We start from the raw sequence: 14653 nt of genomic DNA on the forward strand, positions 1-14653 counted from the left end.
CAGCCTGTGGATTGAAGGGTCTCAGGCTTGATTCAGGTCAAGTGCCCGGGTTGCGAGCTCAATCCCCAGTAGGGGGCATGCAGGAGGCAGCCACTCAATGATTTGCTCTCATTATTGATATTTCTATCTCTCCCTCTCCCTTCCTCTCTGAAATCAATAAAAAAAAATTAAAGGGAAAAAATGAAAAATTTGGGAGCCTAAGGGTATATGAAAACCAAGGTTATTTTAAGAAGGCCGTTATCTAGAATGTCAACAGTGCTGATATAGCCCTTTAGAAGCAGAACTTGGCTAGCCTTCTCCAAAATTTCCTGGAATGATGGGATATTTCAGAGTTCACCACTAAAATTTAGAAAGAAGGAAGCAAGCTATCATTTCTCCCAGAAGAAAGGATCATTTGGGGGAAGTGGGTGAAAGGACGAGTTTCCATAACCAGTCCTCTATTGGATCCTTGGGGAATGCACCCTGAACACTTACAAAAACAGCTTTCGGTCTTGGTCCAAAGATCCCTTTTCAGAGACATCTTCAAACCTTCGCCGGATGACACGGATGTTCCTGGGAAAGATGGGCAAGGGTCATGGGGAGTGGATGCTCTGGTCTGTGTGCTCGCCCCAATCCTGGGGCTATATCTGGAGGTCTTCCCGCCTTTCCTTACCTGGCCAGTAGCTCATTCTCTATGGCACGCTGGTCAAATACGTTCCTTTCCTTCTCCTGAGCAATCAGTAGCACCAGAGCTCTGGAGGAAGAGCACAGGGGGCCCATCGTGCTTATCCTCCCTCCACACCACCCCCTTCAGGAGTGAGAATGACAGCACAGCTTCCCTGAACCAGATATTCTCTCCACTCAGGGCAGCCTCAGGCATAGATACCCGAGGCTACAACGTATTATTTCCTGAAAATAGGAAACTTGAAAAAATAAAGGTGTCTATGCCCCTTCTCTAATAGGCAGGTGAAATATTGCAACGATCTGCAATTTTTGTACAAATTTAAAACACCTCAAAAACCCAAGAGGGCTTTTTCTTAAAATTTTACATAAGCCCTAGCCGGTTTGGCTCAGTGGACAGAGCGTTGGTCTGCGGACTGAAGGGTCCTGGGTTCAATTCCGGTCAAGGGCACATGCCCAGGTTTTGGGCTTGATCCCCAGTCGGGGGCATGCAGGAGGCAGCTGATCAATGATTCTCTCTCATCATTGTTGTTTCTATCTCTTTCTCTCCCACTCCCTTCCTCTCTGAAATCAATACATATATATATATATATATATATATATATATATATTTAAAAAACAAACAACAAAAAAAAACTTTACATAATTCTAAAATCTTTCTGAACAATAAACAGGTAAGAGTACTAAAGAATATTTTATACAGAACAATGCTGGGGGTTGGGGCTAATAGCCCTATTACTAGATTGCAAAGATATAATAAGAGTTTGTGATTCTTACATGAAACATTAGAATAGCTAATAGAATCCTATAGGAACCCTATAGCACCAACTATAACTAAGAGATTATCCCAACATTTCTGTGATGTACCCAAGGATATTTTTTTCCATTGATTTTTTAGAGAGAGAGGAATGAGAGAGAGAGAGAGAGAGAGAGAGAGAAATGTGAGAGAGACACATCAATTGATTGCCTCCCACATGTGCCCCTACTGGGGCTGGGGATCGAACCTGCAACCCAGATATGCACCCATGACAAGGAATTGAACCTGCAACCCTTGGTGTGTGCTCTAACTACTGAGAACACTGGCCAGGGCCACTTTGATTCCACAGTATTAATGGAACCATTGGGGCTCACCTGGTCTCTTACTCCCTGCGTATTCACCACATGTTTCTTAAAGAAAAAGGAGCTCAAGGACTCAGGGAAAAGCTAATGCCAGACAATTGCCTGTTTGGCTACCAACCTATCTGTTTTCAGTTGTCAAAGGCAGATCCAGCGCCCCCAAGACTCTCTTAAGGCCAATGCTCAGCAGCACCCAACTCCGATTTTGCTGTAGCTGTACTGCTCTGTGCCCTTGGTTTCTTGCTGAGACTATTGGATGGCCAGACTTTGGCTCAGGATTCTAAGTGTGGATTCCTGACCTCCTGTACTTGGCTTCTTGTCTGTCTCTACATCTTCCTACTGAGCAGAACCTTTTGGACTACACTCTGCCTGCCTCTTTTCCATTTAGCCTAAATACAGGTCCTAGTATGCAGCCTCTCCTGGCCTGCCTGAAATCTCTTGAGGTAAGACATGACATTACGCTGAGTCTTGGCTTTGAGTTGGGTATCTGTGAGACAAGCTACAAATGGTGCTCCCACAAGCCGTATTGCTCTGAGAGAGTCCTGAGGGACAATGGTTTGCTTTCCACTTTGCAGCTTGATCTGCTCCCGGGTGCAAAGGTGGTACCTGGCCCACCTCTAAGAGGCAGAGGAGGGAGGCTGGAAGCTGAGGTTAACTATATGCCTTGGTTAATGAAGTCAGCCTGCTCCCTGCTAAATAATCAGAGCCAGACTCAGAAAACATATTATCCTCCTCCTCCCTTTAGTCTGAGCAGTCCACCAGGAGGACTAGAAAAGTTGTCAGCTAAGGAAAGTGAAGTGGCAGTAACATGCTTGCTGGGAGTGAAGACTCCTGAATCCCAGGCCTCGCTCTGTCAGTGACCTCGGTATCACTTGTCCTTGGGCAAATCGATTTCTTTCCTTAAGCCCTGACTTCCCCATCTATAAAATAAGGATGTTAAATAGATCATGGTTCCCAACCTTTTATACAAGAATCTCCTTTCTTTCTTTCTTTTTTTTTAAATATATTTTATTGATTTTTTACAGAGAGAAAGGGAGAGGAATAGAGAGTTAGAAACATCGACATCAATCAGCTGCCTCCTGCACATCTCCCACTGGGGATGTGCCCGCAACCCAGGTACATGCCCTTGACCGGAATCGAACCTGGGACCTTTCAGTCCGCAGGCTGACGCTCTATCCACTGAGCCAAACCGGTTTTGGCAAGAATCTCCTTTCTTATCTTTGCTCATTCCAATCACAGATACTATATTTTGAAAGAGCTAAATGTCTAAATTGAAATAATAATTTTCCATGTTTCCTTTAAAAATATTCTTACAAGTATGAGATAATTAATGAAAATTCATCTGCTGTACAAATGCTGGAGACTCAGTTTTTCAATCGATACTATGGCACCACTCCTCTTGGAGGCAGAACAATGTAGTAGAGAGAACACAGGCTTTAGAGGCAGATAGACATGAATTCTAAACTTAGTAGAGGCCCAATGCATGAATTCATGCATGGGTGGGGTCCCTTAGCCTGGCCTGATCAGGGCAGGCCGGCTGGGGGAAGGGACTGCGGGAGGTTGGCTGTGGGGGCACACTGACCACCAGGGGGCAGCTCCTGCGTTGAGTGTCTGCCCCCTGGTGGTCAGTGCACGTCATAGCTACTGGCCAGTTGTTTGGTCTTAATGGTCGCTTAGGCTTTTATATATATAGACTAGAGGCCCGGTGCACGAAATTTGTGCGGGGCTGAGGGACTCCCCCCCCACACACACACACCCTCTTTAATCCGGGACCCCTTGGGGAATATCCGACTGCCAGTTTGGGCCTAAACCAGTAGTTGGACATCCCTCTTGCAATCTGGGACCACTGGCTCCTAACCGCTCACCTGCCTGCCTGCCTGATCACACCTAACCACTCTGCCTGCCTGATGCCCCTAACTGTTCCCCTGCCTGCCTGATCATCCCTAATCGCCTCTGCCTGTGTGCCTGATCACCCCTAACTTCTCTGTCTGCCTGCCTGATCGCCCCTAACTGCCCTCCCCTGCCAGCCTGATCGCCCCTAACTGCTTCTGCCTTGGCCCCGCCACCATGGCTTTATCCGGAAGGACATCCAGAAGGCTGTCCGGAAGATGTCCGGTCTAATTAGCATATTACCCTTTTATTAGTATAGATTAGCTGTGTGGTTTTGGGCAAGTTCTTCAAAGCCCTCAGTTTGCTCTTCTGTAAAATAAAACTAATACTTCTTAAAAGGTAGTTATTATTATTAATATTAAAAGTATCACATAGCCGAAACCGGTTTGGCTCAGTGGATAGAGCGTTGGCCTGTGGACTGAGGGGTCCTGGGTTCGATTCCGGTCAAGGGCATGTACCTGGGTTGCGGGCACATCCCCAGTGGGAGATGTGCAGGAGGCAGCTGATCAATGTTTCTCTCTCATTGATGTTTCTAACTCTCTATCTCTCTCCCTTCTTCTCTGTAAAAAATCAATAAAATATATATATTTTTAAAAAGTATCACATAATGATCCTTGAGCTTTTAAAAGAATTTTTCAAATCCATGATTTCACTTAATTCTCTCTACCACTCTTTTAGGTATTACCATTACCCTCATTTTACAAATGAAACTGATGCTTACAGAAAAGAACAGACTTAGCAAAGGTCATTGCTGGATCAGCAGAAATACCTATTTGACTCTCAAAATGAGGGAAACCAGTCCTAGCTCTGATACTCCATAGCTCCTAACCACCAGCGCCTAATTTTGGGTGCGCAAGTCTTCTCTCTACATGTTACTTACAGCTGGGCTGGAAAACCTCTCTGCACCAGTGGTCCATCAGCAGTTCCCCAGCTGATCCATCTCCTGGCTTCACTCTCTTAAAATACAAACTAGCCATTGCCCTAGCTTGTTTTTCTCAGTGGTTAGAGCATCAGTCTGTGGATTGAAGGGTTGTGAGTTTGATTCTGGTCAAGGGCATGTACCTCAGTTGCAGGCTCAGCTCCACCCAGGTTGGGGCATGTGTAGGAGGCAACCAATCGATGTGTCTCTCTCACATCAATGTTTCTCTCGCTCTGTCTCTCCGCCCCCTTCCATTTTCTCTAAAAATCAATGGAAAAAATATCCTTGAGTGAGGATTAACAACAATAAAAAATACAACCTAGCCTAGAGTTCTACCTGACAAAATATTCATTTGACGACTTCTAAATGTTCAGAGTCACCCTAGCCAGTTTGACTCAGTGGATAGAGCGTTGGCCAGCAGAGTGAAGGGTCCTGGGTTCAATTCTGGTCAAGGGCACATGCCCAGGTCGAAGGCTCTGTCCCCAGAAGGGGGCGTGCAGGAGGCAGCCGATCAATCATTTTCTCTCGATGTTTCTTTCTCTCCCTCTCCCTTCCTCTCTGAAATCAATAAAAACAAAACAAAACAAAAACTCAGTTCGAGGTTTCTTGGGTCTTAGTGAGGTTTAGCAAACCCAGAGAAGCTCTCTGGGAGGCAATAAAATGCTCATGAAGGTCAGTTCTGGAGGAAGGTAGACTCTGGGCTCTACTACCAACTCACACTTTGACTTTGAACAGCTTACTTAATTTCTCTGAACCTCACTTTCTTCATCTGCAAAACCAGGGAGAGGAAGAGTATCTACCTTGGAGTGTTTGATTTGAGGATTCAGTGAGATCTTGTATGCAAAGTGCTTAGCACAAAGTATGGCACCAGTGAGAGCTCACTCAGAATTAACTACTAATGCTTTATTAATATTGCAATAACTATTAGTACAGTGGCCCCTCACTTATCAAAGAGTCACTTACCTAGTATCTTCACACACTTAGAACATGGTTGAGAAATAGGAAGGAAGTAAAAACTGCCTCTAAGAAATTAAAATACACTATAAAATCCCTAAATCAAAGCTTATGCATTCATTCATCAAAGAGGTTCTCACACTCAATAGACATTTGCTTTCCCAAACCACAGCAAATAAAAAAGGAGGTATAGGCATGGGAGTGGATGATTCCAAATTCAAGCACGCTGGCAACAAAACTATGAAGGAAAATAATGAGAGCTTAGAGCCTCAGAGTTGGGGCCATTAGTGCAGGCAAATAGCCTCGCAGCCTTTATAACTCTAGGCAGCACCTCACTGACCATCATAATGATGACCTCGAGCCTACATGGAAAGATTAGATTATAGTTAGCATCTCTTATTTGGGAAGAAAGCCCAAAATTATTTGGGCTCTTAAAGTAAGCTTTTCTATTCCTAGAACAATTCACTCATTCCCTAATGATGTCAGGCAAAGAGGTTGCTATACCCATAAATGCTGAATCTAAAGCAGGATTCTTCTGCCACTTTCCCCCCCGCCTTACTTGGCTGAGCCGTAGAGTTCCCAGGCTTTGGCGATCCCCAGGGCCAGTCCCTTGCTTGGATTATTGGAGAGGATCCTGGCAGCTTCTTTTGTCTTACCCAGGACATTGAGAACATGTCTGTTGGAGGAGAGATGTTTGTTCAGTAATTGAATGGACCTGAAAGACACCTATGCCTGAGATTCAGACACTTATAGGAACATCACTTTGAGAATCAGCTGAGCATTAAAAAACACCTTACCATCATATTCCTGTAGGATCCACCTTAGGCTAGAACATTCGGGCTACCTTAACCCTAGCTCCTGGTGTATATGCACAGAGAAGCCCCAAGACCCTGTGAGCTCCCAATGAGCTGGAACCCCTTTCCCTGAGCCCCAGGTAATGTCTGGAACCCTGCTGTAGACCCTCTGGAAGTACAGCAACCTGGAGCTTCACTGCTGACTAGAATTAAATGCCAGCCCTCAGATGGGAAACCTGTGTCTCTCTCTGCCTTGGAACAGGCAGATACTGTTCCCTCTGCCTGGAATACTAACTTGTACAATAAGGGGGTAGGACTAGATGAACTGTGAGGTCCCTTCTTTACCTGAAATGCCAAGACCTAATTACAAGTGGAAACTGCTTGTGGGGAGGGATGACACATGACCCAGGGCCCAGGAAGGCATAGTCAGAGTTGGAGAATTGGAAATCCCTGTCCCCGCCTGTGACTGTAGGCTCATCAGGCTGTCACCTACTGGTGTGCCCAGGGCTGCCCAAGGGACCCACCGGTGCACAGCTGGGGTCCGGGAGGCCAGGCCCCCAAAACTGGCAGAGATGGTGTTGATTTCAATCTGTTTCAGGGCTGGGGAGCCATCTGCGTTGCGCTGGAACATGTAGTCTGAGCGATTCAGGCCCAGGAACACAGTCTGTGGGGAAAACTGAAGGCTGAGGACATTTGCCCAGGGGCTGACTCTGAGGGCCTAGCCACGGAGCAGACAGGCACCACGAACACTACATAGAGATTAGAGGCACTGGCTAACACTCCCAAACACAGCAGAATCGTTGTTTTGGTCATCCCAGGATTGGCCAGTGATGTACAAATCCAGTGGAGACAATGAGAGGCAGATTTCCATGAGTTTAGGGCCTGGGATAATTTCTTTGGTTAAAAAAAAAAAGGAGGGTCAGGTCCCAGACGGGTGGAGTAGAGAATGTTTACCTGGGCAATGCCCTCTTTCAGGACTTGCTTGTAGATATCAAAGAGACGAGCAGTAAAGGTGTCCCTTTTGATGGTGCTGGAGGAGGAAACAGAATATTTTCTAGCTTACATGGCATCTTAAAGGTCAAGGAGTTCCACCCCTGCCCATTGATTCTTTTTTTTTTTTTTTTTTTTTTTTTTTTTTTGTCCATTGATTCTTGAATCCTCTCTGGGTTGTATTGGCCCAAACCTGAACACCCACCAGAAAATAGTGGTTTAGAACCCAGCTCTAGAGCCAGATGACTTGGGTTCAAATCCAGCTCTACCACTTACTAGTAGGCAACCTTAGAGAATCATTTTACCTCTCTGTGACTGTTTGCTTAACTGTAAAATGAGGAGGAAAACAATTATATTTCCGTCACAGAGTTGTGGTGAAGAGTAGAGAAGGTATTAGATGTACAGAACTGAACACAGTATCTGGTCCCAAGAACCAGGAAATGGCATGTGATATAACCATTCTGTACTTAAGTAGCGCTGATGACTATAAGCTTTCTGACTGACTTCACATTCACTCTCTGTAGTTTCCCCTACACTTTGGGGCCTCCCAGACAAGTCTTCTCTTCCTCCTCCATGCTGTCCTCAGAGATTGGAAGACAGCAGTTATGCCCTGTGCCCCAATAGGAGTTTTCTGACGCAAGCCAAGTATCCTGTTTTTCTCTTCGACCTGTCCGCATGTGCTGTGATTTCCTCAAGCCTTCCCTGTCTGGGTCAGCTCCCCCTGCTGTGTGCTTTCATGGTACTGTGGGCCTCTCCTTTATAGCCCTGATTGCAGCTGCAATTTTCCACTTTATTTGTGTGATGATTAGCATTGTCTCTCCTATTTGCCTATAAACCACATAAGGGTAGAGACCGGGTCTGCTGGCTCATCATCATGGCCCAGTGTGCTGTTGTGACACATGGTGGGAGCCCATCCAGTATGGTTTTCTGGAGCCTCAGGGAGAGGCATCCACAGGTAACTAATGCTACACCTGTTGTCCCTCAAGATTCAGGGTGGTCTCTGCATGCCTGCTCAACCCTGACTTGCAGGCTCACCTTGTTACAGCGACCCGCTGAGCCCAGAGGCTCAGGCCTGCCCTGAAGTTCCTCTGCTCCGCAGCCAGCTCTCTCATAGGGTTTCCCAGCCCCTGGTGAGGAGTAGAGTCCCCAGCTGGGCTTCAGTCTCCTGGAAAGTTGAGACACATTTTCCCTCTTCCAAAGAGGTGCTTCCCTCAAACCTAGACCCTAGGGGGCTAGCTCATATGTTCCTGGGGCTCTTCTCCATTACAAGCTAGGGATTGTGTGTATTTCAGAGAAGGGAACAGGGATTTCAGAGACAGGCTGCAGAGAAGGTCTCCCACATAATAGCATCTTTAGGGTAAAGGTCATAAATCAGACTGGTCACATTTCCCACAGTCCAGAATCAGAGGTGGTAGAGTTTACACATTCATGATTCATTGTGTTTTTAGCTCCATTGTGTTTTAGTTTCCAAGCTTCTTACCATTATGATCCTTTGTCATAGTCACCCTCACACCAATGTACACATTTTAAAATATTTCATCTCTAACAAAATAACTGTTTTCTTTTGAAAAATTAATCAGACATGCAATTACATATGTCTAGTGTCTCTCTCTCTCTCTCTCTCTCTCTCTCTCTCTCTCCCTCCCTCCCTCCACACACACATTTATATATATTTAATTCTAAAATAAAGAATGTAATTCTAAAGTAATTTCCCTTGCCCAAGGACCTGAAGGAAAACTAAATCAAAAGAAAAGAGATAGAAAGGGGTGGATAGAGTAAGTCATTTCAGGTGTTCTGTATTTTCGTTGCTCAGTCTGTGCCTCATCCCACCCAGAGAGGCCTTGAAGCATTAAGGGTCACTCAGGAGAAGAAGTAGATTTGACTTTAAACTCAATAACCTCACTTGCCCTCTGTTTTCTCTAAAACCAAACTGATCTTCTCTAATTCCAAATGGAAATTTCAGTCTCTTCAAAGAAGGTTGTCACAGATCAGAGAATCACAGAATGTCAGGGTTGAAAAGGACCAACCTCCCCATTCTACAGATGAAGAAACTGAGGCCCAGAAAAAGAAAGGGACTTGCTTGAGGCCATGTTTTTAAATAAATGGTAGAGTCAGGATTAGAAGCCAGATCTCCTGACTTCTACTACATTCGTTTCTCCCGGGGGGGAGGTGTGGGGGGAAGGGTGCTTGTATCCCACTCTACCAAGTCAGATGCCAGAGCAATACCTCATGGCTTTCCAGTCTTCCAGTCCCTTCTAGCAATTCCCAGCCCCCCAGTGTCCCACCACCTAGTACCTAGAAAGAGTTTGCTCCAGAAAGGCAGCGTTCTGGCTGACGGCATCCACCAGCAGGTTGAAGTCCATCTGCACAGCATAGGCCTGCTCCAGCAGAGCACTGGGGACCAGTGAGGGGAACAGCGTGAATGGGGCATAGCTCACCACCTGATGGAGGAGAGAGAGTGGGCAGGGGTAGAACACCTGTGAATGTGTTGTCTTCCTGTAAACATAACCTATGGAAAGTGTGGCCCACATTTATTGAGGACACACATACTGCAGAATAGTGGTTACCTCTGGGAATGGAGGGAGGAGAACAGGATGAAGAAGGGGTACAAAGATAACTTCTAGACTGTAATATTTTATCCATTTACATTTAAAAAAAAAGAATAGTCAACAACAACAAAAACCCACAAAAAATTACTGCACATTAACTGTTGCAAGGCATTGTTTTGTTTTTTTTTTGTTTATTTGTTTTTGTTAGTCCTGGGGAGGGGGGGGTATTTTTTCCCCATTGATTTTTCAGAGAGGGTAGAAGGGAGGGAGGGAGGGGGAGAGAGAGAAACATTGATGTGAGAGAGACACATCAATTGGTTGCCTTCCACTCAGGCCCTGACCCAGGCAGGGGATGGAACCTGCAACACAGGTATGTGCCCTCGACTGGGAATTCTACCTGCAACCTTCCGGGCCGACACTCTAACCACTGAGCACATCAGCCAAGGCACAAGGCATGTTTTAGATACTTTACATGGATTCATCATTTAACCTTATGAGGAAGATACTATTATTATACATACTTAATAAAAGGAAACTGAGTCTCAGAGAGGCTCAGTATGGAGTCCAAAATTATACTAAGCTGTTACGTGGCACTGGGATTTGAGCCAGGATGGTTACACACACAAACACACACACACACACACACACAGCTCCTAGCCAGCTGATATCCAAGACTAGGCCAATTCCCTTGCCTTCTGGTTAGGGGAGGGGGAGAGGGAGGCATCCTGATGGTAAGGCTGCAGCAGAAGTGAACTGGCTCCAGGGGTCATTTCCCCCTCAGTGTTGGAGATGGTGACTCAGGTTGCCAGGCCTGGAGTTCAGCCACATTTTCAATTCTTTGAACCTCGGGAGAGCCAGGAAACCCATCGAGAACACGATTTCTAGAAGGGGATCATGCATTCTGAGATTCCTAGCAACAAATGAGGTAGAATTTGGGTAGGAGATGATCTGGTGACTTATTTATGAAACATTTCAGAGTTTAACCTAGGAGTTAATATCAGTTTGCAATTATGGTAATACCCATAAATGGTATTAGAACTCGGCATTTAAATATTCACTTTAAAAATAGTATTTTGAATAGATAATACAAACACATGACACAAAATGCAAAAGAGACAGAAGGATACATAGTGAAAAATACGTCTCACTCCCACCCTGGCCCCAATGAACCAGTTCTCCTTCCCAGAGGCAAATGATATAGTGGGATCTCACATATCCTTTTAGACCAGCGGTTCTCAACCTGTGGGTCGCGACCCCTTTGGCGGTCGAACGACCCTTTCACAGGGGTCGCCTAAGACCATCCTGCATATCAGATATTTGCATTATGATTCATAACAGTAGCAACATTGCAGTTATGAAGTAGCAACGAAAATAATTTTATGGTTGGGTCACAACATGAGGAACTGTATTTAAAGGGCCAGAAGGTTGAGAACCACTGTTTTAGACTAATGTATCTGTGTATATACACATTTTCTCTTTTTTCACACACATCAAAGCATACATTGTTCTTTGCTTTATAAATGCTTCAGAGACATTTCCATATACTTTCAAATAGGGCCTTTCATTCTTTTTAATGGCTGTGCAATATTCCATTCTTTGGCTATAGCACAATTCATTGAATCTAGCCTTCTATTATGAACATTTAGGTGGTTTCCTTTTTCCCACCATTACAATCATTGCTTCAGTGAATATCCTAGAATATACATTCTAGGTATTTTGTGTGTGAGAAGGTAAGTTTCTAAAAGTGGAAATGTCAGGTTATTAGGGTAAATCCATTTAAAATTTTGGTAAATAATTCCCAAATTGCCCTCCTCAGCATCTATTTTTGTTGTTGTTGTTAAATCTCAACTGAGGATAGTTTTTCCATTGATTTTTTAGAGAAAGTGGAAGGGTGGGGGGAAGAGAGAGAGAGAGAGAGAGAGAGAAACATCGATGTGAGAGAGACACATTGATTAGTTGCCTCTCACATGCACCTCGGCCAGAGCCTGGGATCAGCCTGCAACCCAGGCATGTTCCCTTGACTGGGAATCCAACCTGCAACCCTTTGGTGCGAGGGCCTACTCTCTAACCACTGAGCAACAGCAGCCATGGGTCAGCATCTATTTTAAAATAAAACTGGGGAAGTGTATTTGTGAGAGTGAGTTCTTTCAGCTTGAAGCTTTTATGAGTGTGAATTACTAAAGATTATAGGGGAGGTGACCTAATCCCGAGTGCTTGTGTGCTGACTACGAGGGCATTTCCTTGGCTTTAATACGTAGAACTCTGCCTCTTCCAACAAATCCCATTTGGCCTGAAAAACTCCCCAGAAGTTTTTCTGCGAAGACTTCCCTCTGCCTCTGTCCCCAGGTCTCATGCCCACTTGAATTTGAAATCAATAGCATATAGCTATTCTTCATAACAGCTGAAACACTATCTTTGTACAGTTTTTTCCGATTTTTTAATTGATCTTTTGAGTTAGAGGAAGAAAGAGGGAGAGAGAGCGAGAGAAACATCAATGTGAGAGTGGAACATCGATTGGCTGCCTCCTGCAAGCTGCCCACCAGAGATTAAGCTGGGAACCCGGGCATATGCCCTGACCAGAAATTGAACCAGCAATCTTTGGGTGCCGGGGACACACTCAACCAACTGAGCCACACCGGCCAGGACACAGTCTGTATACTTTTGATAGAAACACAGAAACAGAGTAATATTCTTCTACCATTAGAAAAACTAGCACATACATGACAGTAAACACTCTGCTTTATAGTGAGGGAAACAACAGAGAGTGATGGGAAGAAGTAAGAAGTCCCCTCTATCTAAAGGGGCTGTCGGACCCTAGCCAGTTTGGCTCAGTGGATAGAGTGTTGGCCTGCAGACTGAAGGGTCCTGGGTTTGATTCCAATCAAGGGCACATCCCCGAGTTGTGGGCTCAATCCCCAGTGTGGGGTGTGCAGGAGGCAGCCGATCAATGATTCTCTCTCATCATTGATGTTTTTATCTCTCCCTCTCTGAAAGAAAAAAAAATATATTAAAAAAAATAAATAAAAAATAAAGGGGCTGTCAGAACTCTGCTCTCACCAATTGTTGGTATGCAGGAAAGTGGGCCAGAGTTAATGGCTGATCTGATTTTTCAAGACAAGCTGGGTATCTAGATTTTTTTAAAAACTTCATGATTTAAAAAAATGTTGGCTCTGACTTTTCAGACACTCTGGTTAAACACACACACACACACACACACACACACACACACACACTAAATAATGCTTGCCCCTGGGCAGGGAAACAGTAGCTGGAGAAGACATTCTATACTAAATATCCTTTTGGACTTTGTACCCTGTTCAAGTGTACTTTTTAAAAATTAATTAACTCCCTAAACACTGCAGGAGCCAACTATTCAGTCTGCACACAATTGGTTTGTGACCCTGATCTACAAAGTTCCGACTCTTCTTCCACCCAGTATTCAAAGCCCCTTGGCTAGCTGACTTTGGCCTGCCTTCTTTTTCCTGCATTGGGGCCTCTGCTATGCTGTCCCATTCCCACATTTGTCTTTTAACAAACTATAGAAATGATCCCTGAAAGTGTAATCTTCCATTTGTCTTTTAAGATCTAGTTCAAATGCCACTAACGAATTGCTCCTTCCTCCAGGTGGCCTCTACAGTATCCTGGGAGAGGCAGTAAAGCATGGAAGCTCAGAGCATAGATTCAGGAGGCAAACGCCTTGGGTTTGAATTCTGGCTCTGTCAATTACACCCCCACTTAATGACGAGGAGCAAGTTACTTAGCCTCTCTGGGCCTTGGTTTCCTCATCTCAGTTGTGGTGAGGATTAAATGAATCAATGATTCCAAAGTGAAAAGGATACTTCCTGTCTTTTTCTCTGGATTGGGAAATTGAGGACTGTGCCTTTTCTAGGTTCCATTAACTTCCAGAAAGACCTAGTCTTGGACTTTCACACAATACCTGTTGATTAACAGAAGAAATAAAATCTTGGAAGAGAAGTGCTACATCCTGTTTCAGACAAATAGTTGACAAAATCTCAGATTCACAAATCAAGCAATGATATTCCTAAAGCCAGAGGCACACCTTCCACAGTATCAGCCTACCTTTAGTGACAGCCATTCTAACGCGCTTGGGTCTTTTATATATTGACCATAGAGAAGCACTCATATAGGTGCCCAAACAGCAAACACTTACTGAGTTTGAACTGCCCACCAGCCCTCTAACTAGGTTCTGGACACAGAGAGACAAAAGAGTGTCTTGGTAAAAATGATGATGGCAGCTCTTTAGTTACCAATCTGGATAGTCATAAGTATAATGTTAAGTAAAAAAGTAAGTACAGAAGAGCTTGTCTAGTTTGCTTCTTTGTATAAAAAGTAGGGAAAAGGAATATATGCATTTTTCTCTTTATGAATAAGCTATCTGAAAAAAATAAACAAGAATAAATGTTTTGTTTATAAAACATAGGTTACCATCAGGGCAGGAGAACTGGGCAGCTAGGGAATATGGAAGGAAGAGTTAAACTGTAAACTCTTATAGTCTTAAAAGTTTTTTTTATTTTTTTTAAAAAAATACGTTTTTATTGATTTTAGAGAGAGAGGAAAGAAGAGGGAAAGAGAGAAATATTGAAGAGGGAGAACCATCGATTAGCTACCTCCTTGCACACCCCCTACTGGGGATTGAGCCCAAAACCTGGGCATGTGCCCTGACCAGAAATTGAACCAGCAACTCCCAACCAACTGAATCACACCAGCCAGGGCTCCTTTAAATTCTGAAGCATGAAAATGTCTTACCTAGTCACAAAATG

General features: G+C 44.5%; 1 protein-coding gene across 3 annotated transcripts in view; it reads right to left on the reverse strand.

Annotated features, from left to right (window-relative positions):
• Positions 1–14653, reverse strand: part of GSS (glutathione synthetase) — a 33022-nt gene that overhangs the window by 7798 nt on the left and 10571 nt on the right. For all 3 annotated transcript variants that reach the window (XM_070420191.1, XM_070420193.1, XM_070420192.1), the window contains 6 exons: positions 9619–9764; positions 7288–7363; positions 6858–6997; positions 6099–6215; positions 653–733; positions 475–552 (listed from right to left, as the gene is read on the reverse strand). In XM_070420191.1, the coding sequence (XP_070276292.1) occupies positions 475–552; positions 653–733; positions 6099–6215; positions 6858–6997; positions 7288–7363; positions 9619–9764 (638 nt within the window). The remainder of the gene's footprint in view (positions 1–474; positions 553–652; positions 734–6098; positions 6216–6857; positions 6998–7287; positions 7364–9618; positions 9765–14653) is intronic.

This window comes from Myotis yumanensis, unplaced genomic scaffold, assembly GCF_028538775.1.
Source record: "Myotis yumanensis isolate MYYU_CA2020_CCGP unplaced genomic scaffold, mMyoYum1.0.hap1 SCAF_7, whole genome shotgun sequence".
Taxonomy (NCBI): Eukaryota; Metazoa; Chordata; class Mammalia; order Chiroptera; family Vespertilionidae; genus Myotis; species Myotis yumanensis.